Source organism: Anopheles maculipalpis, chromosome 3RL (assembly GCF_943734695.1).
Source record: "Anopheles maculipalpis chromosome 3RL, idAnoMacuDA_375_x, whole genome shotgun sequence".
Classification (NCBI taxonomy): Eukaryota; Metazoa; Arthropoda; class Insecta; order Diptera; family Culicidae; genus Anopheles; species Anopheles maculipalpis.
The window spans coordinates 84256759-84281095 of NC_064872.1; the positions used below are offsets into that span (position 1 = coordinate 84256759).

Genomic DNA, 24337 nt, shown 5'->3' on the forward strand with positions numbered 1-24337 from the left:
AAAAGGGAGAAACAAAAGTTACACCCTTTTTTGTATATTTAGTTGCAACACGCACAACAGACGAGGGGGCGAAAATTGAATCAAAACCATCACACCAAAATCTTCTATACGTTTCCATTGCGCAAAACGTTGTGTGTTACGGAAGATTATCTCTTCTCCGTCGGCCATCGTGCTGCCGTCTGTGGTGTGTTTGTGTGTATGTGAGTGATTGTAAGTGTGTGTTTATGTTACCTAGTCGTTTGTGGAGGGCGGTGGGCACAGTAGTAGAAAATATTTGCATTTTCGCAAACCAACCCAAAGCAATGCAAATCAAGCTGCTGTAGTTTGCTGATAGTGCTTAGTGCAAGTGTAACACCCAACCCAATATTGCAGGGGCGGTCGTTCCAGTGGCAGGCGGTAACGCAAGTAAATGCTTCAAAATGTCATCCAACAGTGAACAGGTATTGCGACGAAATATCCTTGTGGAAAATACGGGAAAATCTTGCCACCTGCCCCCGGTGCCTTCCGATCTTTCCAATCGATGTAACTTCCTCGACTGTGCGTGATGTGCGTCTTTTGTTTCCGCGTGTCCTTTTTTTGACTTCCCGTTTTTTCGAAGATTTTCCGATTCTCGGTCGACGAGGTTAATCAAGAGAGGGCGCTCGTGTACGATGTGTGAAAAAGAGCATGTGTGAGTGTGTGTGTGCTTATCCAAGTGTGTGGTAGTGTTTGTTGAAAGGCTCTGCAGTAATAAAACGGGAATTTTGACCTTTCCTCCACAAACCCCTTGTACTTTTTGTTTTTGCAAAACAAAACCCACAACAAACCATTACGAAGAGTTTGTAAAAAAGGGAGGAAAATCTATCCCCTTTTCCAAGTGGGGTGGTTTCAGGGGGAAGGAATTTTAAATGTCTTTATTCCCCGAGACGGTCTCTTTATGCTACCAAATGTTTCCTTCTGTCCGAAAACCATCCTCGGCTGTCCTCGGGTGTAACAGGACAATGGCAGTGTCCAGCAAAACATAGTCCAAACAAACTAATAATGTCCGCTATGTCTGTATTTGGGTAGACGAGTCGGTATGTATGGAAGGTAGTAGTTGTCTAATTGGTGGTCATTTAGTTAGTCGTCCCAAAAAGGAGCCAACATCCTCCAGCTGTGTTTGTGTTCTACGTGTTGTTTCGGCAGTGCAACAGTGTGCGAGAGGATGTGTCTTGTAGGTTTAGTAGAATTTTTACAGCATGTTCTGGTGTGGTGGCTTTTTCGGTCCTAAATCCAATCAGTCTTTCTTCACCATGCTTTGTAGAGGGTGTATATCTAGCTCTCTTTAAAATCAAAAGATTCTAACAATTTTTGTTAGAAAAGACAAGCTTATATTAAACGTACATCCTGAGGAGCGATCAGAACACAGAACGCAGTGCAGTTGCTCGTGACGTAAACCGGATATCGGTGGAAAATTCAATGAGAAAACTCGATTTGCGAGCCGTGTTATCTACCATTACCCAAACCGCGTCTCAGGATGAAGGAACCCGCGCATAATGGGACGTGATTACGTTGATGCAACTTATGTCGCTGTTCGCAATGCAATTTCTGCAACGCCCATCAATCCGTTTGCCGTTGCCGCTGTTCTCAGGCGTGTATCCTCGACCGGGATTTTTCCATCTCGCTACCAGTGGTGGTGCTGCACATACCAATACCAACGTGCACTGCACACACCTGCAAGCAATGACGTCGTTCGGAGGGGGTGGGGAAGGGGGACCATTCCAATGGCATTCGGCATCCGTGCCATACTCTTCGTCCGTAGTGTTGTGGGAGACGTTAATTTTATTTTTTTAATTAATTTCACCTAGTTGGAGAGCGTAATTGGTTGTCAGCGGGAGTGCTTCGGCCTTCAGCAACACGCGGAGACGGTCGAGAGACTTTACCCCACCCTTGCTGCCTGATGGCCGAGAACCCGAGGCACGATGCGTCTTGCAGGCGGGCTGAAACGCAGATGGAGATTTTAATTTGCAACAGGTCGTCCGTCATTTCCCGTTTCATCGTTCGATTTTATGAGCAAGAAAGATCGTCCTAGTGAGTCATTCTCGTCCTGAAGGTAAAGCAATTCAATTACCTTACGTGCGTGTCGTGTTTGAGGTGTGTGAGGAGGGGGATCGGTAATGATTTTCATCACCACACACGTAAACTATGGTGACGGGATTTTATTCATTTAAGGTTTAAAAAGGGCGAATGTATGGTGACAAAGTTTTCCACCCGTGGCTCGCAAGATGGTTGATTATTGAAGTTGACACATGAGCTGGACGTGTGTGTGTGCGTGTATGAGGACTCGTTATCCTTTAGAATGATAATAGGATGTGCGGTGTTTAAAGCATGTCAGGAGCTGTATTCTGTAATAGCAGTTCCTGTTCGCTCTGGATCTACATCACGGAACAATAAAGCCAGTCAGGAAATAAAATATAAACCACGGGATTAAATACTTAAGAATATTGTTTTACGATGGTTGATTTTTATTTGTTTGAATTTCCCCAAAGACACTTTTAATTGATTCATTTTTGTATGTATACTTATGAATTTAAATTATAAATTTTGTTGTAATAAATTGTTATAACATGCTACGATTATCGATGGTTTCCTCCAAGACGATTACCGCCGTAGCCGTCGTGCAGGAAGCGATAGCTCCATGACCCGACCCACCGTTGACGAGGTCGCCACATCTTCGTTTATTCGTTCGTTATTTTCTAAAACACAAACCAACCACACATTCCACACACCGTTCGTCGTGGCCTCACAGCTTGAGGTCTTCAACTATCTTCCCATCAACACCATCACGCCACAACCTCCCTCCGTCAAGATCAGCCCTTTCATCTTCCGGGCCATCTTCCATCTTATCAGTCGAAGCGCGAGCTCCAAAGCACTAGTATGTGAGTGAACCGCAAACCCCTAATAGCACGCTTGTGCATCGTACGGAGCAGCCGATAAAGCCCGACAGAAAAAAGGCAAAAGGCAGCCCAGAAACCGCACTCTATTTTGCTACCGGGATTGAGAAGAATGGCGTAGAGAGTATTCTTCACTGTACGCGGCGTTTCGTTCGCTTTGTTACATGTAGCGAAGTTTCTATGGTATTTGTTTTACTACGGGCCCACGCCGGGGTACAGCAGAATCGCACAGAAGGTTTCTTGTAGCGAGAGCTGGGCACACGGTGCTGGGAAATGGTAAGCCGTTTTGACGCTAGATTAAATGGTAATAAATAAAATTTAAGAGACGTTGACATGATTACGGTGCCGGAGTAGCGTCGCGTTTGTGGCTTTGTTTGCGCTTAGATATCAAGTGCAGTGCTGCAGCGAGCGAGCAGCTGTTTTGTGGCTGTTGTGGAATGGCAAGATCAAGCTATCAGCTGCGTGCAGTTGGCCTTTCAAAAATGTCATTAAAGGTGAAAATATGAATGGAAAAAATGAGCAAAAGCTGTTTTGGCCCTCAAAAACTTACTGTCGACTAGGAAGCATTCCAGTATGACGCACTTTCTCCTTAAGCATCACACTTTCACGACTGCATCTGTCCTCTTTATATCCACGACATCTTATACCTTCCTTTACTCCATTTGATGAGCATGCCTTTTCCATCGAAAAGCCACATGGGGAAGCTATTGGGAAAGAAAACGTGTGATTCAAAAATGTCAAAAGTGCAGTAGATGGAAAGTGAGGTTTCTTTCCCTCATTTTGTGCAGAGACTGTCGAAACCTTCCTTTGTCGTTCGGTAGTGCGGAACTCTCGTTATGAAGCTTTTATTTCAAAGCTTTCCTATACACATACTCTCAGCTCGTGTGGTGGGATGTTTAGAAGAAAAAAAAACCGTACAGTAAACTGTTGTGAAGATTGAATGTTATGTAGTGGTTGTACTGTACACATCATTTGGGGAGTTGAGTATCTTTGTGCCTTACTTTTCCACCGTTTTTCACGTTCTTTTCGGCGCTTTGTAACTAGTCCGTTTTCTTCATTCCGTTTCTCATCCCTTTATGACGGCATATTATTGTTTGGTTGACTTTGTGACGTGGCTACGTGGTGTGTGAAAGCTTTGGCCTTTAGCATAAACAACAATCTGCAAATGGGAGGTTTACAGAATCAGCCATTATTCGAAAAAAAAACACCACATAAGGTTGACCCGCCGTTGGTTGATAAGAATAAAAAAAAGGTGACGTTTGAATACCGCGACGTTCCGTGCTGCCTGACTTTCATACTTAACGATGAGCAGGCTCGGCTGTAGAGGTCTCTTTTTCTTCCCGCGCTTTCTCACGTACCCACCTACCCATGCATGGTTTGGTTTTGTTTCAATCCCTAAAGAGATGCTTTCATTTGAGTTTGAAGAGAAAAAGGGTTTAAAAATGTCTGCTTGTCATAAAACGTCATTACCGTAACCTGGGAGGGTAGGGGGGGGGGGGGGGGGGGAGATTTTATAAAGTTCGCCCGCGCTGTACTGACTGCGTTTGCTTCGCTTCGTATTTCGTTCGTTTGCAACAGAACTGCGAGGTGCAGCTGGCGGCCGAGATAGAGGTGCTGAAGAGTGCGCTGGCCGACAAGCACACGCAGCTGCTGGCAATGGAAAGTGCCTGTCTGCAGGAGAGCGACCGGCAGGTCGAGCTGGAGGATAGCATCATCGCCTGGCAGGACAAGTACGAGCGGTTGTACGAATCGCACAAGCGCGTCCAAAAGCTGAACCAAAATCTGGAGGACAAGCTGCTGAAGCTGGTCGATCGAAACTCGGGCGAACGGGCGCAGCTGACGAGCGATGTGGCTACGTTGAGCGTTCGGTTGGCACAGGCCAACTACAACATCCAGAGCTTGAAGCGGGAAATTGTAAGTATGAGCATTCGGTGCATAGTTCATTAGATCGTTAATATAATTTTTCCGTTGAACGTTGAACACACACAATCACAAATATTGGGCTTAATAATATTTTTCTCACACGAAAAAAATGTGATCGTTAACAGCGATGGAGACGCCTATTACTTTATATCGTTAGGCACGTTCACGCCTAATCGCCGGCAATCTAAAGCATGCAAGATCGTGCCAAGATAAAGCTAAGCAGTTTTAATGGAGAATTTAACGTTGTGAGAAAAATGTGCTCCATTGACACGAACGAAAGAACTTCTTCTAATGGATGCCTTTTTTTTTAATTTTCAAGATTCCTGATTTACAAAATTAAATTGAAGATCAGCGTTTTTTTTTTAGAATGAATCGCATTTCACAATAAGCATTATCTAGATACAAAACAGCTCCTTGCAAACGAGTACAAATCATCAAGCAAATTGCGTTCGGTTTGACCTGAATCTGGGAACGAACACGATCAGAACGAAACGAACATGATTCGATTAGTAACACTGTTCATGCTTGATTTTCCTTCCGTAGTTTTCCTTCTGTCCACGAACGTTTCAAACCCCCGCTACAACGGTGGCTAGTATTCCAGCCGCCAGCAACGTTGGCAATTGAATTGGCTTGGGGCAAGAACAGCTAGAACGGACACATTTATCGGGTTGAGATTCATTCAGTTGGCGGTCTGGCTGCTTCTGGCCGGTGTCCAAATGTTTCGCCTGAACTTGAACCGGGAAATAATGGAGGGTTTCTGCGGCAGTGGATGCTTAACCGACCGGATGACTCACGTTTTTGAATGCGAACGCGTGGCTACAATTTCGGGGGCGCCAGTGAGAAAATGAAGCGCAAATGAATGTGATACCGAGGAAGAAGTACAATTTTCGCCGAATATTGAAGGACATTGTGATGAGGATGATGATGATGATGCCAGATGATCATCGTGATGTGGTCATGTGGATGTGTGATGATGTCACTCGAACTGTGGTTGATGCAAATGCGATGAACAAAAAGTACAATTGAAGCATGTTAATAGGAATCGTCACGTGATTGGATTGCCACAAATCGGATGAACATCGTCTAAAGCTTGTCAGGGGCCAATAATAGATTCTCATTTGTGTTGGGTTTTGTTGGGTTTTCTTCTACGAAAGGAAAGTTAGATTATGTATGATATAATAACATATTTGTCAATTTTTGTGATATTTTTTTAAATCTTTTGGTAATGCAAATTTCTTTGACCTCAACAAGTTGTCAAAATTAAATGAAAACTTTAATCGTTTGGTGATCGATCCGAGCCGACGTCACTATTTCTTAACAAAAGAATAATCATATACCTCCTTTATCCCATTCCCGTCTCATTGGGTTTCATGCTCAATTTAAGATGTAAAATCAAAATGTCTTCATCCTGTCAGATTGGCACAAACCCTCGATTTAACATTTCCCCCTTTTTGAAAATTTTACATTTCCGTACCATTCCCACACCACCAAGCGTTTCATTTTTATGTTATTGTATTGATTTTTATTGATTATAAAACCAACACACATCCAACCTGTTGGATTGGGTATTGAAGTATTGATCCAGTTTTTGCACACGATTGCACCCACGATGGGTAACGAAATGGTGAATGGGGTGATGGCACGGTATCTCATCCGAAAGGCTCTCCATTTTATTCGATCTCACCAACCCTTGAAGCATAAATGGGGGTTGTATGTTTATCCTGCCACTTCATAGCATCCGTTGCCGGATGCTGTCGGTGGTTGGTTGTTTGATCAGTGGATTTTCCATATTTTCCACAACTACCACAGCTCTGGTACCGAACCCTTGCCGTGCCGTTCGTGATAGGTTCGGGGGTTCGGACAGAAATAGGGCACCGCGGTTGAGTTCATCTCACTTCTCGCCCAGTTTGCAATGACACAAAAATGGGGTCGCTTATCTGTTTACGGGGTGGCGGTGCGCGTAGCAGGATGGAAATTGATTTATGGAACATTGGGAAGGAAGGATGAGCTATTCAGTTTCTGTACATGTTTCATTGGTTTGGTGGTAAGACAGTTGATTAATTGAAAACTTTTTCTGATAGCATAGACATAAATCTATTAAGCTCATAATGTTTGTTACTAAAACTAGATAAAGTTGAACTCGAACATATGTAAAGAGCATTGAAAAAAAAATCCATCATTCGTTAGTAAAAAAAGGAAACTATGTTCAGTCTGCTTTTACTACCCCTAGGAGAGCGTAAGGGCTTAAGGTATGTGAAATGCACAAGAGCACATTGAATAAAACACCCATCACCTCATACGAGCGGATTCGCGCTTGTTATCGCTATCGGCCGGGCCGGGAAAAGTAATTGTGTCGCTCCTGGAAAACGTTTCCGTTGCCGAAACGGCAATCCGATGGTCCACTGAAGCAGAATAAGTGTCGTCGACCTTTCGTCCCTTTGCTTCAGTGATGCGAGAAATTGGAGCGTTCTTGGGAAAAGCGGGGGTCGAGCAAAACAAACCCAACAGGAAGCTGGCGGCTGAACATGGAGATTGAGTCGGTTGCAGCGGGCTTGCTACATACAGATGTGCCCGTGTGTTGTTACCGGCAATCAAAGAAAGTTGTTGGAAATGCCAACTTCAACGACACGACGCATGGGTAACGAGCAAAGTTGTCATCCATACTGAAAAGGTGCAAAAATGTATAACGCCGTCTATTCACATCGATGTATCGATGATGCGCTCAAGCAAGCGAAACCGTCTTTTTAGGGAGGTGTCCTATAATAATACAGCGAAAACACAAGGATCAATATGGATGGATGGAAATTGTTCGCTTTTCTTTCTAGCCTCTAGCAACAAAGTGTGTAGTTTTTCTCCTAATGTAAACCGCATGAAGAGGATTTGCGGAGAGTCCTCAAGAAACTGCAATGTAGCACATCAATCGGCTGTCCATCTGTGCATCGTTTGTGTGTTTTTGTTCTTTCTCGATCTCCCTCTTCTGAGCTTGGTGGAAAGCGAAGTTTAAAAAGAAAATGTCATCCACTCAGCGGTTTTCATGTGATGCATTACCATTTTTAACCGTTCTCAACGTCAAGTACATCTAACATTTTTTCTTCAAACTTATCCTTAACCAATCATGAAAAACACAGTGGTTTTTAGTCTTGGAAAGTTAACAAAAAGAAAAAAAAATCGCTGACTACAACGAGGAATGCAGAAAGGTTGCCAGCACGCTAGGAAAGTAGCAAATCATTACAAACAAAATAATCACTTTGTAAATTCAGTTTCTGTTAAAAGCAAAAAAGTGAGATTCGATGTAAGAAGGTTCCTCAATGTTGAGAAAACTCCTGACTCACGTTTTAAATCTACTTCTTGACCTACAAACTAAAGTTTCGATGTTCAGCAGACCGGCACCGATACGGTAGGTTGAGTAAGAGAGCTGCCAACAGTAAGTGTTACATACACGGTAGCGCATTAACATAATAAGATTGAATGGTGAACGGAAGAAGTACATGAAAGGCAAACAAGCCTTTCGTTTTTGTATGGGAAATGAAGCTAGCGTGGTACAGAACTGCAGCAATGTAGAGTAATCTTCTGAAAACATAACACGATTGATGAAATACAATTAAATAGCTTTATTCGTGAGAGTTTCATAAAATATTTATTATTTCTCTACAAAAGATGTTTAAATTGAGAAGGATTTTATCCACTACGTTTTCTTAAGAGACTCTTTGAAAAATAAGAAAAAAATACTCCTAACCCAACTACCACAGTGGGCATGACTCAGTAAAAACACATCGTTTCAAACTGCTCTATCACCTCGTTTCCTGCATGTCCCTGGTGAGACGATAATCCGTCCCGTTTCCAGCTGAGATGTGGCACTGGTTTTCTTCTTTCTACGAGTTTTATGCTTTTGCTTGTATCCTTTTTTTGCTACCGGAACTCCAACGGGCTCGAGGAAAAAGGTCGACACCGATGATCTGTTTCCCGTGTTTACGAATGTTGTGCTGGCGTGTGGCATTATCCGATTCCTCTCCATCGGAGGTGGCGTGTGGTATTATCCTCCTTCCCTCATCATCGGACGAGTGGGGTTTATCGCCGAGTATCCGGGCATCGTTTTACATTACCACCGTAATACCATCTGATTGCGTAGGATCGAAAACAAAGCGCATGGCTGCTACCCGTTTCGAATGCCTTGCTTTTGATGAGCGTCCACTCGATGGATTACGTCTGTTTTGCTTATTACTTTGTCGGGTTCTTCAAAGGATTACGCACTCACTCTCTGCCCATTGGAATGATAACACTAACCAACCAGCGTGCGCGGATAAAGCTTGAGCCCGTGCAGACTCGAGAAGTGAAAGTAGTTGCAGAAAGAGGAATAATGTTTAACCATCATCACAGTCACCGGTTTGAAATGGACGTTGAATGGTATAGTTGTGATCCTTGCGGAATGTGTCAGGTAAGCGATTAAAGATGACAGACAGGAAGGGTAGGAAGTTCGCAAGATCTGTAGTGTGGCGATGATATCTAACCAAATCTTCCTACCCTCGTTGTTTGGCTAACCTGTTACAACTAAGCGGTAGAGATTAGGTGGTTTTACTTTTATTTCCTTAAACCCATTCCTTTCCAGTCCATTACTTTACATAATTTAGTCGTGGTGCAGAGGGTGGGCAGATTATCATCACTTCATAATTAACCGTGAAAGGGGTTTAAATGAGAACATTCTTAGGGTCGGGAACAGGGAGCAGCTGGAAAATTGCACAAATATTAGGACGGTGTTACAGAGGTCGGATGTTTGTCGGTTTTTCCCATAAGGTTTGGAGCAGGTTCGAAAATAAAAGCCCAATTATGAAAGCAAAGAATTTCAATGGTTTCATGGATAAATGGGCTCCTCACCTGGTGATTATGATGGTGGTGACGATAACGATAAACGGGATAAATATCAACTAACGCCCTTTTGGTACCTTTCCCCTTTAGTAAAATGTACTTGAAATGGAATTTGCATACTTTTGGGCGTATGTTAAATAAACACAAGAAACTATTTCTTATCCTATTAAACAAATAAAAGTTTCTGCAAAAAATTATGATCAAAAATACGTTTCGTAATACCAAAGAAACCACTCAAGAAAGCCATCATTCATGCTGCCAGGATGCGTAATGTACTGTAATACTATACTTCTTTTACTAGCGCGAAACTCACTATGAATTCCGGCTTCGGGGCTGTAGCTGCCATATCAGCACTCTGTGTACATAATTAAATTTTTCCATTCCTTGTACACTCCGCAAGGGGCACATTCAACACATACAGTCACAGCAACAAAAGGGACTACCAACTAGTGCTGCAGCAGCTTACGGTGCGTTTGCTTTTGCTGCTTCTTAGTATATGTTCGCGTGGGTAATATTTTTTCCATTAATCTTCTTCCATCATCATTGGTGAAGGCAGCAGCAGTGCGGTAAACGCAACAAGAAAGAGAAAAGGCTTTCCCTCCACGATTGCGTACTGCTGGAAGTAGGATGTGCTTATGTGTGGATTGGTAGCGTGTTACACACGCGAAATATTCTTTTATTTAATATTTTTTCCCCCGTGTGCACTGATGCTGCAAGGGGGGAATTTCTTTTATTTATTCTTGAGGGATTCGCACCGAGGTGGAATTGAAAAATAAAAGAAAATAATATCGTCCAAACTGAGGGTGTGTTCAGTGGACAAATTCAATCGGTGCGTATCGGCGTGTTGCTCATATACAGGGTACATTACTTGACGTTGCTTAGCAAACGTTCTTTGCAGCACTTGTGATGATAGATTATATATAATGGTGATGTCTTTTACATTGAAAATGGATTGATATTTGAACTTAAGAAAGAACATAGAAAAAAAGCATAGACAGCCTAGAAGGAAAGCAAAATGTTGAACAAAAACTTAATGAAAAATGATTAAAAGTTACTTATAACTACCGAAGGTGGTGTAGGCGACATTGTCGCTAGTCTTCAATCAGCAGGACCGGGGTTAAAATGCCATCCGGACCGTCCCCGCGCAGTGAAGTCTGACTAAACAACTACATGGTATCGGCAGTCTAGTAAGCCATTTCGATGGCCGGCATGACCTTAGAGGTCGTTAAGCCAAGAAGAAGAAGAAAAAGATCACTACTGAAATTTAAAATAATTTAATTGATTGTACTCTGAAGTACAACGAAAGCAATCAATGTTAATCAAGTTTTACTTTTAGCGTAAGTAAGGAACTCAATGCGTTGTCCAATAATGATGAATTTATACATGAAAAAAACAACCAAATTTGATCTAAAAACGGAGCCTTCACAGGTCCATCATTTTTTATCGGAATAAAAATTGTTTTCGATGTAAAAAAGTAGCTTATACTTTATTGATTTTTTTCGTGTAACCTCAATCTGCACCATAATGCAAGCATAATTAAAATGTAACAAAAAACAACCCGTGCTTCCCACCCGCCGTCCCAACAGTCTCTTTTCGTTTTTTTTAATCTTTTAACTGACAAAAGTTCTCCTGGCCTATCTGCTTCTCGCCTGATTGTATGCAATCGATGAGCTTTTAGCCATCGCCATGTACCGATAGTAAAAAGAAACTAAAAAAAATCGAATCTACAAGATAATGGAATACCCTCCAGATGGCGGCAAAGAATCTGAACGTAAAAAGGGCAAAGGACTCGCATTAACGATCACAAGCACGGGGTCATGAACGCGAAAACCAAAAAAAAACACGTAAAGAAAATGAACCACGAAATTGAGGGAAGTGGGGGGGGGGGGGGGGGGGGAGGCATAGAATGAATCAATCTTGTTCCTAAGTGTGGATGTCTGTGAGAAGGAAAGCCGTTACCGTGGTTGTACAGATGGCTTACAGAAGATGCCAAGTGCACTCGGAAATGGGTTCTTGCGGTTGATTGAGCATAGACGTAGGAGACGGCGAGGAAGACAGTTTGTCTGGCCTGGTGGTGGCACTTCGGTTCACTTTTATGATTCAGCCTTCAACTAACGTTATTCTTTCTACGTGTTCTCCTTTACAGGAACGCTACAAAACCGACATCAGTGTTGCGATACAATTGCTACAGTGTAAACCGGACAGCTTCGTATCGCCCAAACTTTCCTCGGTAAGTTAAATGAGATGGCCTGGAACACTTCTTAACCCTTCTCATCGGTTGTCTATTTTTTCCGCTCTTCTCGCGTTTTGTCCAGCTGCCGATCGAAATACAGTCGAAAGTGGCCACGTACATGCGCCTCGACACAAACTCACACTCGGACTCGGAGGGTAGCACGAGCGGCGTTGGTATGGCCACCACTAACTCGTACCACGTGCTGCCTGCCTCTGACAGTCCACCGCCCATCTGTCCTTTCCCTCCGACCGCCATGGTCTATTCCATGCGAGGGCTTGGTAAGTGTTAGTAACCGGGAAGTGTGTAGCGGTTGCATAGTTGTTTCCTTCCTACTGAGTTTGCTACGAACGCTTTTCTGGCCGGGAGAGAAAAAAAATCCCATCGGCACTGAAGCTCAATATTTGGATCCGTAATTTTGCTGCTCGTGCTGTGTGTTTGTGCATGTGTTTATTATCGTTTGCTAGTGCTTGGCTTTAGAAGACTTTTTGTAACTTTTTATATTTTTCTTTGAAATGTATCAATATTTTTGTAATATTTATTGTAATGGATATAAATTTCTTATAATTTTTTTCTTTTCCCTCGGGCTTCCAAACTTCGGCTTTATTTAAGAAGTTGGTGTATGCTACGCTTCTCTCAATTACCGTTCTTTTTAGCTTTATTAACCTTCATGAATATAGAGCCATAGTGGCCCTTTTATTTATGCAGCAGCATCCAACTACATTAATTTCCATTATCTTTCAATCTTTCCTTTTGTGTCCTCAAGACTTCCTAGAGGCAATTCACAGTTTCTCATAGTTTTCGGTTTCACTTCCACACAATAGACCTAAGAGGTATCTGCGCCCTCGTGTCGGTGAATTCCATTGAATGGAATAGTTTTGTTTTTTTACACTCTATTATGATAAATTGCATTATCGTCCTTCATTACCTGCCCTGAGGCTTTCGGCGAGCTTTTGTTGCAATAATTAGGAATTTGGACTTGGAACCTTCAGCTTTAAGTCGTTAAGTTATTTGTCGTATTTTTTTGTTGGTGCAGTTTACTCGTTACTATAAATAGAAGAAAATTCATTCTTTTGCTCAAAAGTCCAGCTCCTGTACCAACCCGCCAAAACAGAAGTGTTAGGTAAAAGTTTTACCCACCGTTTCCCATTACAACACAAGAGTCATTGCAGCTGCCTAGCACACACGATGATGCAGCACATGCATACATTCAGGCGTATAGCGAAAAACATTTCTATGCAGAAACTTTGTTTGCACTGCACAGGTTGGAAATTATGCACAAAGTACACCTTCTTTCACGCCTTCTTTAGTATGCTTTTTTGTCTTTCCGTAGTACGTAACACTAGTGGTAATTACTTTAAGTTTTAGTGTTAATGGTGTATGTATGCTCGCTATTAATAGCACACAGTAGCACGGTCACAAAATCACTGCAGCACGGGTGTGTTTGGTGATTAAGATTTGTTTGCCCTGAGTGTGTGTGTGTGTGTGTGTGTGTGTGTGTGTGTGTGTGTGTTTTGTGCTGTAGTAACTACTTTTTGGGCGCCGCTCAATGCTCTTCCATGTAAGTAAGAATTTTAACACTATCGTTAATTAGTGACGGCCTGCGGGTGACTGCGGGCTCATAATGAGAGAAGCCACTTAACACAACGATACAAAGAAAAGCGAAGTAACATCCTGCTCAATCTCTACTACCGTTCACCGTGTTTAATTATTTGTGTAAAACAGGGATTTAATTTTAGCACTAATTTTGCAGAAAAGCTTTAAGTCAGTGGTGGATTTAGCCTTTCTGGGGGCCTTTTAGCCCTAAACGAAGAGGGAATTGTGGCCCCGTTACCACATTGAATCTAAGTAATCATGTAATCGAAGATATTACAAACTTTCCCTAGACTTACTATTCTAACGATCGCTGAACATTGATCTAGAAGAAATAAGACAAACACAGCAGATAAATTGATGCGGAGGGATCGGTTTCAGTTGTTCCACAAAGAGACGCTAGGTCCGAAGACGCATCTAACGAAATGCGGAACGTCCCGATCGAATCAAACCTGAGCGAGCTGTCACTGATTTTTTACGGGAATTTTCCGCAATAACTGGACGGGGGTTAAAGGAATCGGGTTGAGGTGTTCAACAAAAAGATGCGCGGCCCTACGATGCTTCCAGCGGTAGGCAGTACGCCAAATCCGGCCGAGGAGTGACCGAGTTGTCACAGATTTTCCACGGGAATGTTGTTATTTTCCGCAATAACTTGGCGGGTGGAGGAGGGATCGGGTTGAGGTGTTCCACAAAAACATGTGCGGCCTCAGTGCGCATCCAACAGTATGCCGGACGCCAGGATCGGATCAAAACTGAGCGAGTTTCATCGATTTTCCAATGCTTTCTTCTTTGATTTGGCAGGGGGTGGAGGGATCGGGTTGAGGTGTTCCACAAAAAGATGCGTGGCCTCTAGACGAATCCAACGGTATGCCAGACGCCAGGATCGGACCAAAATTGAACGAGTTATCGCTGATTTTCCACGGGAATGTTGTTGTTTTCCACAATAACTGGGCAGTGGATGGAGGGATCGGGTTGAGGAGTTCGGCAAAAAGCTGCCCGGCCTCAAGACGCATCCAACAGTATGCCGGACGCCAGGATCGGACCAAGAATGACCGAGTTAACGTCGATTTTCCATGGGAATGCTGCTGGCAGAATTACTCCTCGCCCCCCAGACCTTTGCATTTGGAAAATCCCACTTAGATCCCTTTAATGTTAAAAGCCATCTTTTGGAGGGGTTTTAAGATAAATTCCAAGAAAGAAATAAAAATGGCTCTGAAAAACTTAAAATTGAAAGACAAACTTTAAAAGCGACGGAAAAATATTTGTCATGACGGAAAGAAAATAATTTTCGGATGACTTTTAACATATCCATTTGCTACCTCTTCGCCTGGTTTGCTCTCCTGTTACTCCTGGTCGGATTTTGCCGCATCGGAATCCACAAAAATCTGGCTCAAAAATCCGCCCAGGAGCGACTGGAAATAACAGGAGAGCATGACTTCGAAGAGGTAGCTCGGGCCGGCCAAAAAATTCCAAATCCAGTTTTAATTTTCGAAATCTAAGTTAAAAATGAGTTGGAAATTTTAAGTTTGGAATTCAACTCTAAAATTTGCCTCGGAATTTTAAAACTGATTTTGGATTTTAAGTTTGAATTTGGAATTTTTTGGCCGGCCCGAGCTACCTTCTCGAATGTATGTTCTCCTGTTACTACCAGTCGTTCCTGGTCGGATTTTTGTGCCAGATTTTTGTGGATTTCGATGCGGCAAAATCCGACCAGGAGTAACAGGAGAGCATACCAGGCGAAGAGGTAGCAAATGGAAATTTCAAAAGTGGTCAGAAAATTATTTTCTTTTCGTCACGACAAATATTTTTCCGTCCCATTTTAAGTTTGTCTTTAAATTTTAAGTTTTTCAGAGTCATTTTTATTTCTTTCTTGAAATTTATTTTAAAATCCCCTCCAAAAGATGGTTTTTAATATTCAATGGAAATAAGGGGAATTTTCCAGAACCTAGGAGGGAGGGGGGGGGGAGGTGGGATTCCGACAGCAGCATTCCCATGGAAAATTGTCGATTACTCGTTTATTCTTGGTCCGATCCTGGCGTCTGGCATACTGTTGGACGAGTCTTGAGGCCACGCATCTTTTTGCCGAACACCCCAACCCGATCCCTCCACCTCCCTAAAAGTTATGGAGAAAAATAACAACATTCCCATGGAAAATCGACGATAACTCGGTCATTCTTGGTCCGATTCTGGCGTACTGCATACCGTTGGATGCGTCTTGAGGCCACGCATCTTTTCGCCGAACACCTCAACCCGATCCCTTCACCTCCTGCCAAGTTAAAGAAGAAAGCACTGGAAAATCGGTGATAACTCACTCAGTGTTGGTCCGATTCTGGCGTCCGGCATACCGTTGGATGCGCTTTAAGGTCACGCATCTTTGTTCCGAACTTCTCAACCCGATCCCTCCATCACCCGCTAAGTTATTGCGGAAAATAACAACATTCCCGTGGAAAATCTGCGATAACTTGATCATTCCTGGTCGGATTGCGGTGTCTGGCATACCGTTGGATTCGTCTTGGGACCGCGCATCTTTTTGTGAAACTCCTCAACCTGATCCCTCTGCGAGCCATCGAGTTATTCCGGAAAACAATAGCGTTTTCATGGAAAATCGGCGATAACTCGCTCACTTTTGGTCAGATCATGGTGTGCAGCGTCCCATTGGATGTGTCGTTAGGGATAATGAGGGTAACGAAATTTCTCGGAAAAAATCATTATGAGCATTCCCGTGGAAAATCGACGGTAACTCGCTCATTTTTCGTCGAATCGTGTGGTGATTCATACCGTCAGATACATCTTTAGAAAGCATATCTTTTTAAACAACGTTCCGCCCCGATCCCTCCACCTACATCCAGTTATTCCGCAAAGAAGTGTTATTCCTGAAGTGAATTTTTCCGGAAGTTTTTTGAACCCTCTTACCTTGTGGAAGATCGACGAAACTCGCTCCAATGACTGGTAGTAACATTCGTGGAAGACCAAATTTGATGTGTTAGGACTCTCCGCCGTATTTTCATCCCTTCCTGTGTGTTTTCCCAAGGCATTTCCTTCATATTTTTTTGTATTTGCTTGTTGGCGGGAGGGGTGCCATTGACAAGCTGATCTGAGCCCCCTGTAGATCTTCCTAGACGAGGTTTGTACTGCTCTGGCGGGGATGAAAGATTGGTTAGATTTACCCATCTAAGAAGAAAGGGGTTTTCTAGCCGTCGAAGCCCTCCTGGCGACCGCCAGCTTCGCCCATAGGTTAATCTGCCACTGCTTTAAGTGTGCCGTTTTTCACCTACATTCGAAGCACTATAATGAGTGTCAAACCAGAGTATTTTTGTTTGCTGTCGCAAAATTGCATTCATTTGATCCTTGATCTCACCTGGTGTACCTGAATCACTTACATCCAGCATCTAGGAAAAAAATCGCAGTGCGTTTAATGGTGGTGATGATATTTTGCATTCGGAATGTACCATCACTAACGACCATAACGGTGCCCGCGCGTGGGGTAAAATACTCATAACCGCTCTAACTCACGTACGCTCACGTGATCCCGTGAGATGGTATGAAAAATGCAAATAGCAGTGAACCTTTTTTTTCACGCTTCGTGCCTTCGCTCTTTGTACCGCACTTTCTAATGACCCTTCCGGGAGGTCGAACGTGTGTGCGTGTGTGTGGAAAAAGGACAATAAAGCAAAGCCAAGCGGATCCTTTACCACTAATGGCTTCCCGGTACAAATATGGATGTGGATGGCCGAGCAAGATGACTTACGAGTGAGCGAGTGAACCTCAACAGCTTTATTGAAGAGATAAACAACGGATATCATTTACCCATTATCATAATTTCGTTTTAATCAAATCAACGTCCAACGAACGGAGGGAAAGGGATTTGTAAAATCGCTCGCCGAGTAGCGTTAAGTGAACCATTTTAAGTGAAACGAACTCCCGAAGTGTTTTCTGTGTGCTTTGGTGAGTTTGTGTTTGCGAATCCCTGCTTTGCGCAATTGTGTATGTGTATGTGTGGGTTGCACTATTTGAACAAAGTTTGAAATTTTAAACCCTCACCTTTTCTTTCCCCTCGCAAAAAACCCACAAGCCCCGGCTGCCCAAATTGTGTGCGCCAGTAGTTTTGACGGAAAAGATAAACAAAGCACTGTGAACTGTTACCAAAAGTTACCGCCAGAGTTTAAAGGTAATCAAGCCGTTGATTATGCAAAACCTCAAACCTTAAGAAACCGGTCGCCGGCTTAACATAATCAAGCCTCCGGTGCTATGATATTATGCTCTCAATTTTTGGAACTCCATTGAGAACCGTTCAAACAATGCCGCACCGTAAGGAAAGTGTGTAAACAATGCGCACCGTTCTACCGCTTTGCCCGCCAGTGTAGATCGCGATCTGAGACTGCCTCCATCTCGCACATCCCATGCCACGTCTGGTTTCGGCAGCCTGCCACACACAGCTGGTTGGATAAATTATTAGCTAGACTGTCATCAACAATCACTCCGGATTTATATCCCAACGGGTGCTAAAGCGCAGGTTAACACACGGCAGACACCGAAGCACGGTACCGGCGAAAGTGTCCACAATGGAGGAGTTTTGCAGTTCGTGAAAATCGGTACTACTAAATTGACATTATTTATTTAAGGTCCAAGCCAAGCATTCCAGCACCATTTCTCCCCGAGGCACGCGAGAGCCGTTTCGTGTGCGCTGAGTCCTTGTGCTGCTCGCTAATTTATGCTGGGCCTACCAACAAAACATTACCATAAACACCCCCGTCGAGCCTACTTGTGCGCTCCCGATGCTTACGACGGTGGGTGATTGGGTGCTTAGGGTCAGGACCTTCTCCTCTGCATTCCCAGCTCAGGTGTAATGTATGGTGTGCGCCAATTTATCGGTTCCTGGCTGGTGTGTGTTTCACTTTCCTTCCTGTTGAATCCACCGATTAGAGGTGATAGCGACATACACACACACATACATTCCGCGGGTGTCCGCCTGAGATCTTGGTGTGGCTATTGTCAAGAAAGGAAGTAAGGAAGGAAGCCAAAAGTGGAAGGTTTCCTGCCCTAAAACGTTTTCAGAATCGGAATCGCGTGCTTTTTTTTGTTGATGTCTCTTGAGCTCTGTGTGTTTGTACGAGTTGGGTTGCACTATAAAATCGCTTAGAAGTGTTTTCGCGTGCCAGGCACTAAAAAAAAAGCATAGAAACAGTGGCAGGCACGGCAAGTTGCTACAAAAACAAAACAAAAAACGCTAACCGATCGAATAAGCGAATGGTCTGGTGTGTATTTATAGAAGGATATATTTCCTTAACTTAGAACACGTCAAATACCTTTCGTCCGGGTTGGGTTTCGTCCATTTCTCCCCTTCATCGCCCCTTCGCCAGATCCATCATCCATGCTTAGAAAAATGAGTCGGTGTGGATGTGTTACGTTCGTTTAGGAAAGCATAAATTCACCCTCCGTTACCACTCGCACTCGCAGGGAACGTGCATCGCATGCAATATATAGCTCCGGCACAGCTAAAACCAGTTGCGAAAAAAAGAGAGACACAAAATGAACGATATCCCATTGCCGGGGTTTCGAGCACTCGGGGATAAATCAATACATTTTCCCCCGTCCCGCATGCCGTATCGGTTGTGTTTGGTCGCTAGCGGCAGCAGAATGTTTCATTAGTTTCCATTCGAAAGCACACGGGAGTGGTAGAGTGAAGCGAAGAAACCGCACACAACGGACGAAGGACGAAGTTCTCGGTCAAAGGTTGCGAAACGAAAACGTGGGTTAAATGTTTTCGTTTTATTCGCTCGGCCAGCAGTTTCCGGTCGTTTTAGCCAATATACGTTTCAAATAAAGCATCGCACGGGTAAGTTGTAGTAGCATCTGTATCGTTCGGGAATCCTGTAATCCTGTAGCCAATCCCTATTGCACAGCATGCACAGCACGTTAATCCGTAGATGGCATCGTGTAGTTGATGCATTTGGTTGTTTGTGTTTTAGTTGTAAAATTGGAAAGAGTCGAATTGGAGGCGATTTTTTGGCAATATTAAACAATGCAGTGTTGCGGCCATAGTTGCAGAAAATCAATTGAGGTTTCTATCGTTCCATTTTGATCGATTGTAGAAGATCACGGGTAAAAATGTATTTTAAACTTAGTATTGTTGAATATAATGCTCAAAAAATCGCCTCAAATTGGCTGTTTTGAAATATTACTAACAGCATCTACTGCTGCCGTTTTCTGATGAATTTTAACGAACTTTTTCCTTTCCTTTTTTCACTGCTCTGCTTCACGAAACATCAGATGGTAATCAGGACGGACAGCCGGGCAGTAAACAGGGCACAGGCAGGGACTCAACCGCACAGCAGGAAGCCACACTAGTCGTACCGCTCGGTGGTAGCGCGCCAGCCAACTCGACCGACAGTCTGCTCGGCGATAGTCGATCGCTGGCGCCACCGAACGGCCAGAACGTTGTGTCACCGTCCGTGATGGCTAAATTCCTCGAGGATGAGCTAAAGTCGAGCGACGCACTGCTCGGCACACCGATCAAACACTGTGATACGTGCGTATGCACACACGGCAACAATCTGCCCGGGACGACTGAGTCCCGGTTGCACGAATCCGGCTCGCTACTACTAGCCGATCTGCTCGGCAGCGACCAGAAGTACTACAGTGTCGCAACACAAACGCTCATCAAGGGTGAGACGAACAACTCGCTGTGTTTGCGGTGCAGCAGCAACCTAAACTCACCGTCCCACAACAACAGTCCGTACATGATGAAGCTGATCAAGTCGAGCGATAGCGTCATATCGGAGACGAAAAGTAGCGTGTCAGACTACCTAACCACACCGGACAAGGTGTCACCGACGGGTGGTGGTGGCGGTGGTGGAGGAGGACCCGGCAGCGGTACGAACGGATCTGCCCTACCAAACTGTGATATCGGTTCCGGTGGTGATGGCGATTCGTCCGAACCACTCTCGTTGTTGGTGTCCACGAAGAAGGACGACCTGATGGTGAATCCCATCCTGGGACACCATCGACTCGTGGCCGATCGAACCGTTTCCCTCACGTCGAACACAGCCGATCAACATCACAATCATCCGCAACAGCAGACCCAGCAGCAACACACCAAGCTTGGGGCGAAACTAGCGGCATCACAGCTGCCTGTTAAGAAACCGGGGCTGCCCGGTGGCGAGAGTTCCTTCAAGCAGTCGGTCAAGCCACCGGTTTGTGGTGGTGCTGGTGTAGGACAAATGACACCACAGCTCAATCGTACCACCGATGGCACGTCAACGGCACAGCAGCAGCCAAAGTTTTCGCACGACTCGCCATCGTACATTATTAAGGACACGGATCAGATGAGTGGTAGCCATGCCACACCCATCTCGTCCACTGGGAACGGTGCATTGGGACAGACAGGCAAGTATGGTACATCGGCAAGTGGCAGTGTGGGTAGTGGCCTGTACCACACGGTCGGCAGTACCAACAGTCTGTGGAGTAGAACGAGCAGTAAGGATCCGGAGAAGGATGGGGCGAAGATGTTTGAGATCTTTAATCGAAATCTCATCAAAACCATCAAGGTGAGTAATTAGTAAATTAGCAGCAAGGTAATTCCACCAAAATGGGTCAACTTGCGCTGCTGGAAGGTTGTCGAGCAGTGTGGAAAGCTGCATCGTGGCACTCGTATAGGTTTGCGCCAAAATGTATGCAATTGGTGTAGCATGCAAATTTAAATTTTTCATTCCCACTGTGTCGATCTTCCGCAGCACGCTGTAGTGTGATCGTGATTCATGAATCTCTCTTAAACAATAAATGAAGACACTAAAATAGCTAAATTAATACACTTTGTGTCATCCTTTGTAGGCTGAAAATCCAAAAATGTCCGGTCCACGAATCTGCGCCTTACGGATACAGAACGGTTCGAGCAACATTCTGTTAGACAACCTGGTCGACGATAGCTTCGAGGGGCTTCACTCCAAGCCACCCACACCGGTCATGTACACCCGTCGGGCCAAGTTCCTTGATGAGGAGCTGCTGCTGGACGATGATCCTTCGATCGGGTTGAACGGTGCCATTAAAACTACTAACCTGCCAACGGCTACGTCTTCCGCTGATTCCATACCACCCGCAGGATTCAACAAAACGATGGTAACGCCCAACAAATCGTCCACGACAGGGGGTGGAGCAGGTGGCGGAGGAGCAGGCAGCGGTGCAGTAGTACCGGGTGACGCTGGAACGGATGGGCATGGAAATCTTATCAGTGGCACTATCAATCGTGTCGACGAGGGTGGTGGTGGTGTTGCACATGATGGAGGAGTAGACCCAAGTGTCAGCAAGCAGGTGTGCAATATGAGCACTACCACATCACCTCACTCGTCCGATCGGTTGTGTACGATCGGTGAGGAGGTCAGCAATCTGCTGATCAACACCAAGCTAGGGGCGTCGGGTTTGGCGAAACCTCGGCTCGATATTAACGTGAACAAGCTAGAAGGTATTGATGTGACGTCGAAGAAATCTTGCACCCAGTCTAGCTCGATCTCGAGTGAGATAGATATCCAGGAGAGCGCAATACTGCGCCGCCAGCAGCTGTCCCGTGTGGCGGAATGGGTACAGAACAATTCCAAGCTGGGAAATGCGGAACCGCTAAGCAACACCGAATCGGATAATGAACCAACGGCCGGTCTCGCGATAAGCGACAGCTTGAACAATAATGCCACCGTGGCGGTTGCTGGCAAGGCTTCCATCAGACCATCCGTCCTCGCTGGGAGCGCAAAGGGTGGCAATGGTGTTGTTGGGGGGTGTGAAATCAAACAGCCCACGGGTAGTGATATGAAGGTGGGTCGTCATTTGCATTCTTACGGTACTACTTCGGCCGGTACTACAAATCTGCTCAACAACAACAATGGTATCGGAATGGCTGGGTACGGAAGCTTACCCTTTGCTCAACATCACGGTGGCACAAACACATCCAAACCGGGCACTGGGATTAAGCATGGGTACAACAATAATCTCAACAGTAGTTTAACCAGCACGGCCGGTCCATCCGTGCTAGATTACAATAGCAATACGACCACCAACGTCTCCAGTGCTGGGCTGGGTGCAATCCGCAAGGGTACCACCATGCTGCGGGACAGTGCGCTTACCGAGTGCCTCATAGACGAAGCGAACCGGCTGTCGTCGGTGGACCATTCCGGCCCGGTCGATCACGACGACGATGGCGACAGTAGCAGCGTCGATCTGGCGCAGATGGAGTACAACGTGAAGCAGTTCTTGTTGAAGCAGAACGAATGGTCGACCGTGCACACGCGTCGTCAGTCGTTGATATCATCGTCCGCGTCAAGCGTGAAAGGAAATGGCCGTACGGAGGATCGACCCGTGCGCGATCCTTGCAAGGGACTGTTTCCCGGTATGGCAGTAGCTCAGCAGACAGCTTCCTACCACCAGCTTCACACGGGGGCGGTAGGTAATACGTCCGCCAGCAATGCGTACGGCAACAGTCACAAGTACCCGATCAATCCACATCGAACGGAGACAAATCTGTAAAAGCGCAAAAAAGGAACGGCACAAAAACACGTCTATAGAAAATCCGCTCGCACAAAGGCATGCTTGCCCGGCGGGCTGGATGTCCGTGGGGATACAGAGCTTCGGATAGTTAAAAGGATACATATACCGAACGTTGCTTACAATTGTTGATCGCGTAGTCGCTAGGTATGTAACTTGTAGAAAATGGTAAACCAAACGCACACAAAACACACACACACACACACGTCATTGAGATCGTCCAGCTTATCCTTCCGTGCCCCGGTTATCGCCCGGAGAACGCCCGAGCAGGTGTTATATTGATAAGCCTGGGGAGCCCCCGAGGAACAAACGTCCGCGTAGGACAATTACCAACACAAAACACATGCAACAGCTAGGGCAACTAGTTAATAGCTTTAGTTTAAAGATGGAAGAAAGCAGCAACACGGGAATCAAAGTGCTCATTTAATGTTTAGATATAATCCAGCCAAATTTCGCTGTAGTCCAAAAGTGTCCATACACAATATTATAGTCCGTGCGCTTTGTGCCGGTAGTCGCGTGCAAGAACACGGTTCAGTGTGTGGCTAGGGGAGCGAAAGAAAGAAGGAGTAGCGAGATAATTCCATTTTCCTTGTTGAAATCAAGAAAGTATTTCATTTTCGGGCGATGGAATCGATTTACTTTCGTAAAGGCTTACATTGGATAGAACTGAAGCACAAAAACACGTAGCATTTATTATGCTTTCTGTAAATTAAATTACAAATACCGTGCCGGAGATAGTGTGAAATGCCTCGAACATATTTTTGATACATTCTGCAGAGCATGGATGGACCACGATCCACGTGCGGCTCGTCCATGTGCATTCTGAATAAGTTAATCAAAAATCCAACCGAACTGCTAGTGTGATAGAAGAAAGAAAGCCAGCATAGAGAATAATCAAACAATATTATGATGCTTTCCAACCCGGCCAATCATTCGATCGGCCATTAATCGAGCTGAGTTCCTTCGTTTTCGGTAAAGCGCATCAATGTAGGTACGGACGGCAGAAATAAATGACGTTAAGGGAGGGAAGAAAAACAAAAAGACGTTAATCGTATTTAGCTGTTGGTGGTAATGTAATGGGGTTATCTTGGCGGTGTGGACTGAATGTATCGGCGGATAATGCAGGTACATTTAGCGGTGAATGATGCTACTATATTGACAACTAACCATGTAACCATGCCTTTTTCCGGTAGTCGAATGCAAGAAGCGAGCAGCACAGAATAGGAAACGGAACGGATATTTATTCCCAGTATATAAGAAAGAAGCAACTATCTTAAAGCATATTTCT

The 24337-nt window shown here is 44.7% G+C and overlaps 2 protein-coding genes across 4 annotated transcripts in view; one reads left to right on the forward strand and one right to left on the reverse strand.

Annotated features, from left to right (window-relative positions):
* LOC126561486 (diacylglycerol kinase 1) overlaps window positions 1–24337 on the reverse strand; it is a 483147-nt gene that overhangs the window by 292148 nt on the left and 166662 nt on the right. The gene's annotated exons all lie outside the window — the stretch shown is intronic.
* LOC126561442 (tight junction-associated protein 1) lies at window positions 391–23031 on the forward strand. Of its 3 annotated transcripts, none has more exons than XM_050217587.1 (6): window positions 391–440; window positions 4491–4826; window positions 11845–11928; window positions 12014–12215; window positions 19792–21068; window positions 21352–23031. In XM_050217587.1, exons 1-6 carry the CDS (start codon window positions 420–422, stop codon window positions 23029–23031), a joined length of 3600 nt encoding a protein of 1199 aa, XP_050073544.1. In that variant the 5' UTR covers window positions 391–419. The 3 variants fall into 3 exon arrangements, with proteins under 3 accessions (XP_050073544.1, XP_050073546.1, XP_050073547.1); XM_050217589.1 differs by having other exon boundaries at window positions 12014–12209; XM_050217590.1 differs by lacking the exons at window positions 19792–21068; window positions 21352–23031 and having other exon boundaries at window positions 12014–12255.

Excerpts from the sequence above, each read along its gene's own strand:
- LOC126561442 (XM_050217587.1), top strand. The coding sequence starts at position 420 with ATGTCATCCAACAGTGAACAG. Across the intron at positions 11,929-12,013 it reads TATCGCCCAAACTTTCCTCG|CTGCCGATCGAAATACAGTC; the intron begins GTAAGTTAAATG and ends CGTTTTGTCCAG. Across the intron at positions 12,216-19,791 it reads CATGCGAGGGCTTGGTAAGT|ATGGTAATCAGGACGGACAG; the intron begins GTTAGTAACCGG and ends ACGAAACATCAG.